This window comes from Ambystoma mexicanum, chromosome 12 (assembly GCF_040938575.1).
Source record: "Ambystoma mexicanum isolate Mex_15411 chromosome 12, UKY_AmexF1_1, whole genome shotgun sequence".
Taxonomy (NCBI): domain Eukaryota; kingdom Metazoa; phylum Chordata; class Amphibia; order Caudata; family Ambystomatidae; genus Ambystoma; species Ambystoma mexicanum.
In genome coordinates this window covers 628319561-628334695 of record NC_090936.1, presented here as the reverse complement: position 1 = coordinate 628334695, position 15135 = coordinate 628319561, and the positions used below count along the sequence as shown (strand labels likewise).

The following is a 15135-nucleotide window of genomic DNA, read 5'->3' as shown; positions in this document are numbered from 1 at the left end:
GTATTTAGGACAAACATACACACCCTTAGCATTAAAGAGGCTAAAGAAATTGGTTGTGTAACATTTATCAAAACTAACACAGGCAACTGATATTAATGATAACGAACCTATGGGGCACTAAGTCATAATACTGATCGGCATCAGCTCTTAAAAGTGCCCCACATGAGCCGATCAAGCATTGTTCAACTGGCCATTACACATGTTTAACAGTAAATTTAACGTTGGCATTCCAACGTTCGCAGAATTTAACTTTCGTAGGTAATAACCTATGTTGGCACCCTGAGGAGAGGCCGTGAGAACTTCCATTGGTTGGAACGTGGGCTTGATTAGCCAGCTTCAGCTTGCTTTCAACCCTGGGCTGCTGGTGCCATTCCCCAGTGTTCCTTTGTTTCCCCTTGCCTGCACGCCCCCAGCCTGTGATCCCCAAACCCCACCACCACCCAATTGACTGTCCCTCCTTGCCCCACCTCCTCATCCAGTTACCTTTGTCTGGTTCTCAGTCCCTCTGAGCCCTGCTAGTAAAATAGCAAAGGGACTTACGCCCTGTTCTACATTACTTGGCAGCCATCTTGTTTTCTTTACATAAACGTATATATTTTATTTATGGATATTTTTTCTGAATCGGGTTTCTCACATTTTCAGTCTTCTACAGATTGTCAAATGCTGTGCTTCATCATTCTGGTACGGCCATGCCTGCTTACATTTGTAGATGAGAAACTCAGGGAATAATGTAAGAGATGCCCCGCCCCCTTTTCGGCAAGACTCTGCCTAAACTCTCGCTCACATTTTTTACACAAAAAGAATCCCCAAGCTCTTCTGAAATATAGGCTATGTTACTTATAAATAACTTTTTGGGAAGACCCATCGCACCACTGAGAGGAAAACTGCAAAGTGGTATTTTTGGATAAAACCTGGATGGCAGCAAAGTGCCTGACATTTTCCCACTGGTGAAGCACTGATGTACAGGCATCTTTAAAGTAGTGGCAATTACAATAATCATTAAAATGCATCTTAATTACCTAATCCATGCTAGTTTCAGTCCCAATGATCAGTAATTAACCGGCAATTACTTTTATTGCGCCACGTTTCTGTTGTGATATCTACAGAGTTTCACATATCTGACGAACAATTAGATGTGTGCCTATTACACACTGAGCCGGAAATCCCAGAGACCCCACACTCTTCCCTTGGGAAGAGCGTAAAAACCCGGAGTCTCTGGGATAAACCCGGAGAGTAGGCAGGTATGGGTACGGCTGGTGCGGCCGGCTGGTGGATCTGGATGTCATTTTGGATTTTGTTTGCGCACGTTTCCACGCCTGTGTTACCTTTTTGCATGTTGCGCACTCGCCGATTATCTGTCTTGACATGTGTTTTTTCTATTTTATTTTCGTATTTTCCACTTGTTCCTATTAATGTGTCTATATGTTTTCCTTGTTTTGGGCACATTCACGAATTGTGAGATGTCCGTAAGGAGAGGGCGCATGTGTTTTTCGCTTCTGTTTCAGTTAATTTGCGTGGTTTGCTCTTATGTTTATGCACACGTGCCTGTGTATTTGTGTGTGTGTACATTGCAAATGCTTGAGTTGTGAGATGACCGTTTCCAGTTCCAAACGCTTCAGTGTTTTCCCCTGTGTTGTGCACGTACCTCAATAACACCTGTTGGCGGTTGGATGGATGTATTTATGTTGGTCTATATATGTTTTCCTTTTTCGTACAGTTTTCCACACTGCTGTTATCAGCAGTGAACATTGTGTTACTATATGCTTGGTGTATTTCCATTTTCAGGAGTCATACAGGAATCTTTATTTCTGGATGCGCCTTGTGTGATCGTTGTGATTTTGCTGTGGATATCAACGCAACAGAAGCTATCACTACTAAATTAGGAAACAGATGACCATGCCCCTACTTGCGAGCGATGATACGTTGCAGGCAGACATTATTGGATATGCGCGCCGGTGTTTTTAACATTTGTAGTAGGGCACGGAATTTAACATCTATCCTTATCACCCTTGCATGAGCTCTCGCAAAACAGAAAAAATACAAATGCACTAATACCTATCCCGGAAACAATCAAACAAAACCCATTTCGTGGCTTACCCACTTGGAAATTTCACCTGTATTCGGGAGTGGGCTGGCCTATGAGGAAATCTGGAGATATCCGGCAGGCCTCTAGACCCTGGCCCTCTTCTGTGTGGGGCAGGAGGGGTGGCCTGGCCTATGAGGAACTCTGGAGATATCCGGCAGGCCCCTAGACCCTGGCCCTCTTCTGTGTGGGGCGGGAGGGGTGGGCTGGCCTATGGAGAACTCTGGAGATATCGGAAGGCCTCTAGACACTGGCCCTCTTCTGTGTGTGGTGGGAGGGGTGGGCTGCCCTATGGAGAACTCTGGAGATATCCAGCAGGCCTCTAGACCCTGGCCCTCTTTTGTGTGGGGCGGGAGGGGTGGGCTGGCCTATGTAGAACTCTGGAGATATCCGGTAGGCCTCTAGACCCTGGCTCTCTTCTGTGTGGGGCGGGAGGGGTGGACTGGCCTATGAAGAACTCTGGAGATATTGGTAGGGGTCTAGACCCTGTCCTCTTCTGTGTTGGGCGGGAGGGGTGGACTGGCCTATGGAGAACTCTGGAGATATCCGGCAGGCCTCTGACCCTGGCCCTCTTCTATGTGGGGCGGGGGTGGTGGGCTGGCCTATGGAGAACTCTGGAGATATCCGGCAGACCTCTAGACCCTGGTCCTCTTCTGTGTGGGGCGGGAGGGGTGGGCTGGCCTATGGAGAACTCTGGAGATATCCGGTAGGCCTCTAGACCCTGGCCCTCTTCTGTGTAGGGCGGGAGAGGTGGACTGGCCTATGGAGAACTCTGGAGATATTGGTAGGCCTCTAGACCCTGGCCCTCTTCTGTGTGGGGCGCGAGGGGTGGACTGGCCTATGGAGAACTCTGGAGATATCCGGCAGGCCTCTAGACCCTGGCACTCTTCTGTGTCGAGCGGGGGGGGTGGGCTGGCCTATGGAGAACTCTGGAGATATCCGGCAGACCTCTAGACCCTGGCCCTCTTCTGTGTGGGGCGGGAGGGGTGGGCTGGCCTATGTAGAACTCTGGAGATATCCGGCAGGCCTCTAGACCCTGGCCCTCTTCTGTGTGGGGTGGGAGGGGTGGACTGGCCTATGGAGATCTCTGGAGATATTGGTAGGCCTCTAGACCCTGGCCCTCTTCTGTGTGGGGCGGGAGGGGTGGGCTGGCCTATGGAGAACTCTGGAGATATCCGGCAGGCCTCTAGACCCTGGCCCTCTTCTGTGTGGGGCGGGAGGGGTGGGCTGGCCTATGGAGAACTCTGGAGATATCCGGTAGGCCTCTAGACCCGGGCCCTTCTGTGTGGGACGGGAGGGGTGGACTGGCCTATGGAGAACTCTGGAGATATCCGGTAGGCCTCTAGACCCTGGCCCTCTTGTGTGTGGGGCGGGAGGGGTGGACTGGCCTATCGAGAACTCTGGAGATATCCGGCAGGCCTCTAGACCCTGGCCCTCTTCTGTGTGGGGCGGGATGGGTGGGCTGGCCTATTGAGAACTCTGGAGATATCCGGCAGACCTCTAGACCCTGGCCCTCTTCTGCGTGGGGCGGGAGGGGTGGGCTGGCCTATGGAGAACTCTGGATATATCCGGCAGGCCTCTAGACCCTGGCCCTCTTCTGTGTGTGGCGGAAGGGGTGGGCTGGCCTATGGGGAACTCTGGAGATATCCGGCAGGCCTCTAGACCCTGGCCCTCTTCTGTGTGGGGCGGGAGGGGTGGGGTGACCTATGGAGAACTCTGGAGATATCGGTAGGCCTCTAGACAATGGCCCTCTTCTGTGTGGGCCGGAGGGGTGGGCTGGCCTATGGAGAACTCTGGAGCTATCGGTAGGCCTCTAGACCCTGGCCCTCTTCTGTGTGCGGCAGGAGGGGTGGACTGGCCTATGGAGAACTCTGGAGATATCCGGCAGGCCTCTAGACCCTGGCCCTCTTCTGTGTGGGGCGGGAGGGGTAGACTGGCCTATGGGGAACTCTGGAGATATCCGGCAGGCCTCTAGACCCTGGCCCTCTTCTGTGTGGGGCGGGAGGGGTGGACTGGCCTATGGAGAACTCTGGAGATATCCGGTAGGCCTCTAGACCCTGGCCCTCTTTTTATGTGGTGCCTATTTTAATCTCAGATTTGCTCATGGGAAAAGGGTTGGCCTTGCTGAAAATGTGTAATATCGGGCCACTCTGAAAATGATTTCCAGGGCCTCCTTTGGTTCCCAGTCCACCCCCAGTTCCTATTACTGTCGGGCACTGAGGACGCAGGGGAGGGGAGCACAACAACATGGCGGAAGTATACAAAGAAGCCAGTACTGACGGATTTAGGGTGTATCTAAGCACTTCCAGGAGTTACCCACTAGAGGCTTGTGCCATCAGTATGGCAAAACAAGAGTAGAAGGCAAGGGGGGGAATGGATTACGAAAGCTCAGTTGATGTGAAACTCCCAGGAAACTAGCTTCAACACACACCACCACACAGCTGTGAGTCCATCAACAGATATCATTGTTCTTGTATAACGTGCTTAATACCAGCGAGTGGTTTCTAAGCACGTATCGGGATGCGAACCTGTGTTGCGCTGAGTTGTCTTGCTTTCAAGACAAATGCGTTGCCGCTGAGCTCTCCTTCTTCCCACGTTATCTCCTTTCACAAATTGCATCCGTGTGTACCCCCACTCTCCTAGTTTACCTTTTATTATCTGGCCTACTGAATCTATGTATATTATTGGACCCTATACGTGTATCCCCTTACTGTGCAGCACTCGGTTAAGGTTTGCGCAATATATAAAACCCAGGAAGGGTCACATGATTTTGGAGGTTGAACTAATTTTGAAGGAAATCCTAATTTGTGCCATGTCAGCTTTCAGAAAGGTTTTGCCAGCTGGCAACCTAAAATAGTAGTTGCTGATATAATAGGCATTTCAGTTATCGCATGTTGTTAAACGTTATCCTCTAACTCTGCACCATAGCATTGACTACAAGTTTCCGAATGGTGCATTATCATACGTCACTGAAACCATCAAGCCAGTAGAGGGCAGGATTGGGTTTAAAATTAACAAAATGTTTCAGCTGCCACAATTGAAATCTCTAGCTCAGTAATTCTTAGACGTTTAAAGAAAAATATTTCCCTTCTTTCCAGAACAGACAGACAGAATTGTTTTTTTACATCACAGTTGTATTGTAGTGCTCTGGTATGCGTATCATTTTGACACTTAAATTGGGCTTTCGCCAAATCCTCCCTTTAAATGATTCTGTATCTCAGACCCTGGCTGTGAGTCACTGATACTGTACATTGCAAGTGAGGGAGGGAACAGAGCAGTGTCTGCCAAAACAGGAGAGAGAAAATGGCTTCCGCTAACTGATGCGCCAATACACTACCCACATACGCAGAAGGCATCCTACCAGACAGTTTTCAGAGTGCCTCCACCTACAAAACACGGAGGCTTGACAGGAAAACCCCCAAACAGTGGGACCACAAGAGGTCCATAAGCCCACCCCAGAAACCCCAAGATTGCAGAGAATAAATCCAAGTAATGAACAACACAGGCACAGCAAACCCCCCTTAATCCCCCCTTTCTGCATGTCAGTAATGAATTCCGTATTTCTCAGGTTCGACAATTCATAATGTTTGTGCCTGTAAGCATTGTCAATGGATCCATGAATGAACACACCCTCGTCCATTAATTCTCAGTTGCCAAGTAAACACCTAGTCAGCTGAGCAGGGCAGGCAAGCAGCAACAACCGGATTCCCATTCAGTGTACATGCTATGATATGATAGGTTATTTATAATGTGCTTAATACCCAGAGGTTACATGGACTGGAACTGCACGAATCCCAGCTACACCTTATGTTACCAGAACAGTGCAACACCCACCTCCTAGGCGTCCAGGCACTAAGCAAGTGTCACCAGAGCGACCACTAAATCATGTGTATTATAGCATAACGGAAATAGGGGGCTTATAATTAAAAATAAGAAACAGTACAAATGTAACTTCTAACTTTGTTTTGAAATATCAGACAAAACATTTTAAAAATGTTTTTCCAACCAATTTTATATGCAAAATGTTTAATGTAAGCAAAATTGTCCTTCTTATATAAATAGATGCACCAATGGTTAACCAAACAAAATAAAAGAAAAACTCACTCAAGTCACTCATATCACAGTCATACCAAATTACTGCACTCACAGCAAAAAGAGTACTCCATCCAGGGTCTCTGCCTTGGCGAAACAACAGGCACGTGTGGTCTTGTGCAGGTTTCTACAGATGGCTGAGAGGCAATCAATGAGCTAAGCTGTAACAGTATTTTGGGGCCTCTTCGACACTATCAGGATGGGAGCCCCTGGGACTACCTCAAAGTTTGAGCTCTTCAATATGGCAAAACTCACAGACAATTTAAAGGTGTCCAAGTCCAGTCCTCAAGATCCAAGCCATTCCATGATGTTTGATAGCCACAAAACAAAATGGAGTCCTGAGCATCTGAGAGGGAGGAGTCAGGGCTGATACTGAGAAGCTGGCGTGATTGCTGCTCGCGAGGACCGGAGTGGGAGAGTGGTTCACTGTGCCTAAGCTAGCTCTTTATCTGTAGGCCTAAAGTCTCCTAAAATTGTGCCTTCATGGCCAAGCACGGTCTGTTGCCTATCGGTGTAAACAGAGCCATATTAGTGTCTGAAACTGTAGAAGCTCTTGAATAAAACTGTGTCCGAGAATAACTGTGCTTAGTTGAAAAGTAAGAAGCAGGGGAATACCATCACCATGTGTGTGTTAAAGTTAATGTCTTAGTCGGAGCTTATAAAATTTAGAATAGTCACAACAAGCAAAGTCTAGAGGTATCTACATTGCCTCCGTGTCTATTGTGATAACTTGATAACTGCACACCAACTGAAGTCTGGCACCAATGGTGACAGACCCGATCTATGCCAATTGATTGATTATAGGGGTTAGAGCTTGTGACTATTCCGAATTTTAAAATCCCAGTAGATCAGCGAGTCAAGAATGTAAACTGGTTTGCAAAGAGAACATTAAGCGGATTGCTGGGTAGGCACCCAGACTTACCTGGATCATCCAACGGCATGTCAACAATCACTTGGTCGCTGTACTTCCCATAGAGACCGTTGGTGCATATGGACACGACCTGGAGAACATAACTTGTGTTCGGCAACATGTCATTAAGAATAGCACCCTAAAGGCAAAGGAAATACTATAAGCAGTGGCTGGTTCCGGAAAGGCAATGAGTGATACATTGTATATGGCAGCGCTGTATGAATTTTCTGTCAACATTATCTGTAAACATAATAAAGTACAAAATACAAATAATTACAAATACTTTTGGTATAGTATTTATTGCGTGCATTGAAGTATCATAAGGCCTAGTCACGAGCTTGCCGGTCCCGATACAACGGTACCTGTAAGCTTGCCGGTGCCATCGTATCCGGACCGGCAAACTCCGAGTTGCGTTCGCGGGTGCCTTTCAGTCCACCAGGTCTGACCTGGTGGAATGAAAGGCACCCGCGAGCACAGCATGCCTGTAGCACAGGCACCGTTATTAACCGTGCCGGTGCTACAGGCATTCCCATTCCTATTGAGCCCTACGGCACTCAAATGGGAATGGGGATCACCCAATTCTGACACCCGTCAAAGGGCAATTACCGGGTCTAGTGGGGCCAGAATATCCTGGTAATTGCCCAATTGCGGGACCCGGACTTTCTTGCAAGTTAGGAGGTAGCCTTGCCGGTTTTAGCAGTAAGGCTACCTCCATCCTTGTAATGAGGCCCTATCTGTATAAAGCAAGGAACGCTTAATAAGGCATAGAGAGTCCCCCTGAGCAAATCTCCCCTTATACATCCTGGGAAATAATGTCCAATTCTGTAAATAGTCGTCCTGCATCCTGCAAGTCAGTTTCATTCCTGTTGCATCTGCAAGTATTGCTGCTGCCTTAACTCTTCACCTCGCCATTACAACTCTGTATCCACCAACCCCTGTAAGCCCACGCCCTTTTACAGGTTTACTGTGTGCTGCTACTTTTGTCAAGTGTTTCTGCTAAAAGCTCTCTTCCACTACCGAAAATACATGCAATAATGCAATATATTGTTGAGCAAATTTCTAATTTCACTTCTGGAGCCGGCTTACTAATGGGACCCGTGGGGGCACGCAGTGTGCACCATGACTGTCCCTGGCACACATTAAGGCACTACCAGAAATATGTTCCCAAGCTCAGGCCCTGAACTCCGCATCTCCGAGGGAAAGCCAGCGCGCTGAGCAGAATATAGGTGGCCCAGTGGCCACTTAAACGCTTTATTTAGCATCTGAGATTATTTTATTCTGAAATAACTTCCTCACTGTGTGTTTTTTAGTGCACTGCTGCAGTTTAGTCCATGAGAGCAGGGAAATGTCTGCATGTTAGAACCTATTTTAAAGTACAACAGTTTTTAAAGAGATTTTAATTGAACCGTTAACAATGTTTTGCAACATATTACAGGTACAGTGGGACGGGGTGAGGGACCCGATCCTGTCAAGGGATGGAACGTAGGGACCCCTCTCAACCTGGGGCAGGAGGCCTATCAGGTTGTTTGCCAGAGGCAGTCCTGCCCCTATAGGAGGTGTGAGGGAGTTGGGAGGGTCCCACTCTCTGCCCCGCTTTATGTGCTTGGTTGCAGTTGGGAAGTACCACTGATAATTACCCATTGGACGGACTTCCCTGATGCTGGCTAGTGTTCTCGCATTTCCATTTCAGAACCACAAAACCCAGAAACAATTGCAGCGAAAGATGAAACACCCCACCCATGAGAGAGGGCAATGCATACTAAGTAAAGGCACAAAGACGCTTCACTGCAGCAGAAAACGAACTTTGAAATCCACAATTACTCATCCGAGCAAGCATTCTAAATTACCGGCAGATCTCCACTGAAAAATGGGGCAGGCCATAAAGTGCATTTCTTAACCTAAGCCCTATTTAACCCAGTCCTTGGGGAGAAGCCCGATAGAAACTGGCAGGGGAAACAGGGGAGCACGATAGCCAATGAAAGGGGGAGGTGGAGTCAAAACCACTCCAAAGGAACTATAAAAGGGAAGGAGTGGAACAGGGGAGTGTAAGTTGTTCGGGGGAGGACCAAGGAAGAGCAGGAGGACCAAGAGAATCGCAGAGGAAGGACGTTGGAGTAGAGCATGAAGGAGAAGGAGAGAAAGCTATACGTGAGGTATTGGTGTGTGACAGCAAGTGGTACATGTGTGTGAGAGTGCATGTATAGTTACTGAGCAATGTGATTGAAGCTTAGTGAAAGTTTAGGAGAGCAAGTTAGTGAGAGTGAGAACGGTGGATGAGAGAGTGAAAGGGGATGAAAGCAAGTAAGAGGAGTGGAGGAGAGTAGAGAGTAGGGGAGTAGAGAGGAGTGGAGAGGAGAGAGTGAAATGGGTGAATGCAAATAGAAGGAGAGCAGGGGAGAATAGGAGAGGAGAGGGTATTTGGAGTACATGGGAGTGGAGAGAAGAAAAGAGGGGAGTAGGGCAGGGCCGGTCTTTGTGTCAGGCAGCTCAGGCGGCTGCCTGACATCAGTCAGCCTCTAGGGGGCGCTGTAGCAGTAGTCTGTGGTGCTAGTCCGCCTCGAGCCGGTGCTCCTGCAAAGCCAGGCCAGGCTGCACTAGCCACATTCATTTAATGTTACTATACGTATTCTAGACTAGTAGCACTGCAGCCTCGGCCCTCAGGCAGGGCAGGACAGCAATTGGCAAATTAGCAACATTTGTTGCTTTATTCACTTCCCCCTGGGTGGTGCTGGCGCAGCTGGCGCCAGCCAGGCCCATGGCCGCACATGCAGCGTGACCTCCTCCCGGGCTATGCACATGCACTGACACTCTGAAAGTGACACAGCACAGGATTGATTGGAGCTTGCGTTGTTGAGCCCCTCCATTACGAGAAAAGAGGAGTGAGTGGGTGGGCAGCAGGTAAGTATTTGGGGCCGGGGGAGTGGGGGCACTGCCGGCCGGGCATGTGGTGATGGCCTGTGGTGAACGTGATCTTGGCAGCTCCTTTGGCTGCTGCTGCTGGCCTGTTGGTTGGTGGTGACAGGCAGGGGTTTGGGGGTGCGCTCGTGCCACTGCCTAACTAAGGGCCTCTAGCTTTTACCGTCCATGGTCTCAGGAGGAGCCATGCCCCCCACTGCTGGCTTGTGATGAGGCCACTCTGCTGTGGGCTGTTCCCTTTGTGTGTGCGGGCACAGGGCAGTTTTCAGGTTATTAAACCCTTGTAGTGTGCCTAGCGAACATTTACTTCCCTTGACCCCCAACCCCGTCTTCTCGGGTTCCCTCTCTGTCTCTACAGTGACACACGCATGGTGCATGCGGAGAAAGATGCGCATTGTCGCGGGCACCGGGCTCTCTCAGTATCTATCGGCCATCGCTGGTGCCCACGGCAATCTGTGCTCAGGTTTGTGCAAGTGCGTATACTGGTGGTGTGTTCACCTACGGTACCCTCTGCTGCCAGTCCTGCGAGCACTGTTGAGTTAAGAAAGGCCCTGCGCTGCTTGTTTTGTCTACGTCGCCCGTTATGGTTCATTTTCTTCTGCCGTTATGAATAAAGTACAGAGCAGACCTTGCATGTTTTTGGTGCCAGTTGGGGTTGGTTATTATACTTAATTTGTATCCACGTGTGTGGTTTCGCTGGTGTTTCTTTCCAAAGCTGTGAGGTGCTTTACTTGCAGGATATGGGAATTAGTGGGACAACTTCCTCTCGAGCTCCCGGAAAGGTGGTCTGAATCCATGAGCTGTGGATTCCCAGCTACTCCCATTTTACCACACGGTGTGATCCTGTGCAAATTGTTTCAGGTCGCTCTGCCTCATTTCCAGTAAGTGCTAAAAGCGCCTTTCTTCACTGTGTAAATGCTTGCATTTTGGCTTGGAAACTTGGGCACTCAAACTTTGATCAGCACCAACATGAACTCTGCTACCAATGGAGCTTGGAAGGTGGTACTAATATGAGCACACAATAGGAGTATTATTTTTGTTGCTTACCTTGTTAATTTCATATTTGAGGTACAGAAATAAAAGCACTTGCCTAAAGAGAACCAAGCTTGTGGCTAAAAGAGCTATCCGCCTCTGCAGGTGTGCTGGAACTTGCCACTTTTGTGCGTCGGGGTCCCAGCACTGACCACACCTTCCGCCTGTGGGCCCTTACCTGGTGGGGGATGACACGGCTCGCAGCTTTCGAGGGGTCTCGCTGAGCAGAGTCTAAGGCCCCTCCCTCATACCCGTGCCAACACCTCAGTTCAAGGTTTGCTTGCCTAATCGTCCTACTGGAGCCCCCGTGCAGGACAGCGTAGTCTCAGTGTGGTCATAAGGTGCATTTTCACTCCCGCTGCCTGTGTGTGCGAGTATTCGCCCAGATTAGCGACTGTGCATTATTTGCATAATGATACTATTGTCTGAGCATACTGGTCTTTCATGGGGTCTGGAATAAAGAGCTTTTCTCCATTCAGTCTATGATCCATGCATGTTTTGGGTGCCCATTTTCTGTGGGGCTTCTGCAGTAATGGTCTTCTGCGGGTGTAAGTTGAACATTGTGTTGCCTTGGCCCATTGTGTTGAATTGTATTCAGCCCATGTGTGTGTTGTTAGCACTGCGACCACTCGGAACTATGCATAATTGTATTTAACGTGTTTGTGCTGGAGTATGCTGTTTGTCATGGTGTTGCCTTGAATGTGCATGTATAATATTTAAATGTGCAAGCAAGTAATGCCATACAGCTGAGTGGTGGGCACACAGGAAGAGTACACCAGGATATGGTCCCAATACGGTTTTATTGACAACAAAACTCTTCAAACCAGCCCTAAAATCCTCACCTCGATGTACAATGTCTGGTTAGTCTTGGCCTAGAATGTGTCACAGAAAGTGTTTTTATGGCAGCACAATTAAACAAAAACTGCACATTATCCACCTCTGACTCTACGACATACATACATTGATTGACTACAAATTTAACCCTTCCCAAAAGATGTTTCTGTATTGGGTTGGTTGGGCATGCCCACAGTGAGACCCAGCCCTTCCTCATCTAAAATTCTTCAGAAACAAGAAGCAAAAGAGCCCTTGTACCCCATTTGAGTGGCTGATGATGCAGCCATTTAATACTCACATCCAAGAATTTAAGCTGTCCAAATGAGCATGCATGTAATGTTAGGGCGAGTATTGTGAACCGTGATGTGAGCACCAAGCCATGCATCGGTTATGCATTTAGAGATTCACACATACAATCCTTTTATCACAGACTTGTTTATCAAATGTACAGATCGCTGATCACTGTTATAGACCTGAAATGCTCTGTGGTTTAATGCAAAGCATACAGGAATCCTCATTGGTGCTATTTGTCCCATTTCCCACTCACAGAGAGGTATTCTGAAAGAGTACAATAAGAGTATACCAGACTGTCCATCTTGGAATGATAACCTACTATCAGAAAATGATTCATATGGTTAGTCTAGTATTGCCCCTTGTGAAATACATGTGAGGTTGTACAAATAGAACACCTGGCTGCAACCAGAGCCAGTGGTCAGTGGGCACTCAGACCTCTGCAGGCTGGTCACACCAGTGTGCCAGTACGGACAGTTTGGAACTACATTCAGGCAAGGCCTTCCCTAAGAGCAGGTAACAGAAAAATCATTTACTTGGGCAGAAACAGCTGTGTTTTCACATTAGAGTTTTTCTGTAAAGTAATTGAATTACAATGTAATGAAACCAGCTTAATTTATATAGCAATTATTTATTCATATTGAGGAGGGGTTTTGTCAGACAACAGAGGTTTAGTTTGGGAGTGACGTGAACCAGTCAGGGGAGGAGGGGCGCATTCTGATGTTTTGCCCTGAAATCGAAAATGACATTGGCCAATCCCTGAATCTATCCGACGCTGTGCTTCAATTTGCAAAGGCAAAGTCAAGAAAGTTACTGTTTGAACACATAATACAGGTAACATTCTAAGACTGTCACATAGTGTCTAATCTATGCATTTTCTATTGCATTTGTACTTCCATTTGGTTCTTAATGAAGTGCCCTATTTACAACATTTGTAACACATTATTCTGGTTGTAATTTTTAGGGGTCGGGCGGGGGGGCGCCAACGATGCTTCCTGCCTGGGGTGCAATCTGGTGTAAAACCGGCCCTGGTAGGGAGTAGTTGGGAGTGGAGAGTAGTGGAAAGTGGAGAGCCGGGGGAAGGAGAGGAGAGTCAAGAGTAGAGAGAAAAGGAGCGAGGTAGTGAGATGCTACAAAAGATGAAGAAAGAGAGAGAAAGAGAGAGAGAGAGAGAGAGAGAGCAGAAGCAGAGATCCTCCAAAGATTGGGTCAAGATTGGGAGCATTACAGAATACAATTCAGAGATCTTCGGTTACGACAGGGGTATGCTTCCCAACAGATGTTTTATCAGGCAAAGGACTTACTTGATAAATGGCTCAAAGAAAAAACCCATGAGAAGGCTGAGATGTTAGTGTTGGAACAATTCATTGACTCTCCACCCCTATACCTACAACAAATAGTAGATCAGTTGCCTGAGCCTTTCCACAAGGAGGCTATGAACACTGACAATGCAAACCAACAGGCTACATTTGCAGCCACCAAGAAACTGCTAAGAAACCAAACTAGATAACATCCGGGAATTGAACCGGAGAAGAGATTCCAGCTCAGAGAAGGTATAGTCCACTCCAAAATTTGTTAGAAACCAAAGCTCATTTCCTCAGCCAGAAGCCAAGAGCTGGTCTGTTCCATGCTCAGAAGTGGCAGCGCGTTGCTTCACTCGTGGAAAAGCTGGGCATATAGCTAGATATTGCCCAGAGTAATAGAAAGAGGAACCCATGGAGGCCAGACTTATGAATCCGGGGATTCAGGAGGATCACTCACTGGATTCAGAATAGGATTCGAAGGTGGAAATAATCATAGAACACAATCTGCCAGAACTATTCAAATAAGAAGAGACAACTTTAGAGCCTCAAGCCTGGACGGTATATTTCACTGGAGTAGCTGACCAGAAATTCCACCTTCCAATGAGCAACCAGCAAGGGTCGGAGAGTAAGCGAACACCCATCCATGCCGATCTAGTGAACCTAGATGAACAAAATACCACAGCCTTATATCAAATCATCTGCATCCATGAGGACATGGACCTATATTCTCAGGCTAACAGATAGAACATTAGGCCAGATCCTCACAATCCCTAAAATAGTCATGCTGCGACTACAGACCAAATATGCCTTATGGGAAGCTCTACAAGGGCAAAGAACAAGGAAGCCAAAGACCATCCAGGCAGTTAGAAGTCCTGGGAATAGAGGGGCTTCGAGGAAAGGTTAGAGGTACGTGACAGGGTCGGGGAGTGGCAAGGGACCCCTGTCAAGGGGCGGGGGGATAGGGACCCCACTTAATCTGGGGAAGGACCTACCAGGTTTTTTCTAGAGTGAGTCCTGCCCCAGACACGGGGTGAAGGAGTTGCAAGGGCCCCAGCCATTGCCCCCTTTATCTGCCTGGTTACAGTGGGGAAGTAACACTGTCAATCACTCAATGCCTGCTTTACCCCCAAACTGGGCAGTGTTCTCTCTTTACTTTTTAGAATCAGGAAAGCAGGAAACATTTGAAGCGAAAGATGAAACGTCTGACCCACGAGAGAGGGAAGTGACAAGGAGCCCAGAGCTTGCATTTCATAATGTACTATGGACTAGCAACAAAGACACTTCACCACAGCAAGAAATGGAGTATGAAATCCACAATTACTACAGCAGGCACACCGAAATGGCAGTGGACCCACGTTGTCAAAAGGGGTGGGGCTTAAAGGACATTTTGTAACCTCACACCTGGGTAACCCAGCACTTGGGGAAGAGTAAGGTAGAGATTGGCGGGGGAACCAGGTGAGCAAAATAACCAATGAAAGCAGGAAGAATCAAAACCACAAAAAAGGCACTACAAAAAGAAAGAGTGGGACGGAAGTGGGCAGGTTGTTCAGGTGAAGTCAAGGGGAGAGGAGGCAGTCTATGAGACAAGGTAGAGAAAGGACGGTGGAGCAGAGAGAGCATGGAGGAGCCTGAGGGAGAGCTTGTTAAAGTTGAGGTATCGGTTTGTGAGAGAA

General features: G+C 48.0%; 1 protein-coding gene across 8 annotated transcripts in view; it reads right to left on the bottom strand.

Annotated features, from left to right (window-relative positions):
• Positions 1-15135, bottom strand: part of PTPRZ1 (protein tyrosine phosphatase receptor type Z1) — a 949709-nt gene that overhangs the window by 411106 nt on the left and 523468 nt on the right. For all 8 annotated transcript variants that reach the window (XM_069629084.1, XM_069629085.1, XM_069629086.1 and 5 more), the window contains exon 10: positions 7098-7224. In XM_069629084.1, the coding sequence (XP_069485185.1) occupies positions 7098-7224 (127 nt within the window). The remainder of the gene's footprint in view (positions 1-7097; positions 7225-15135) is intronic.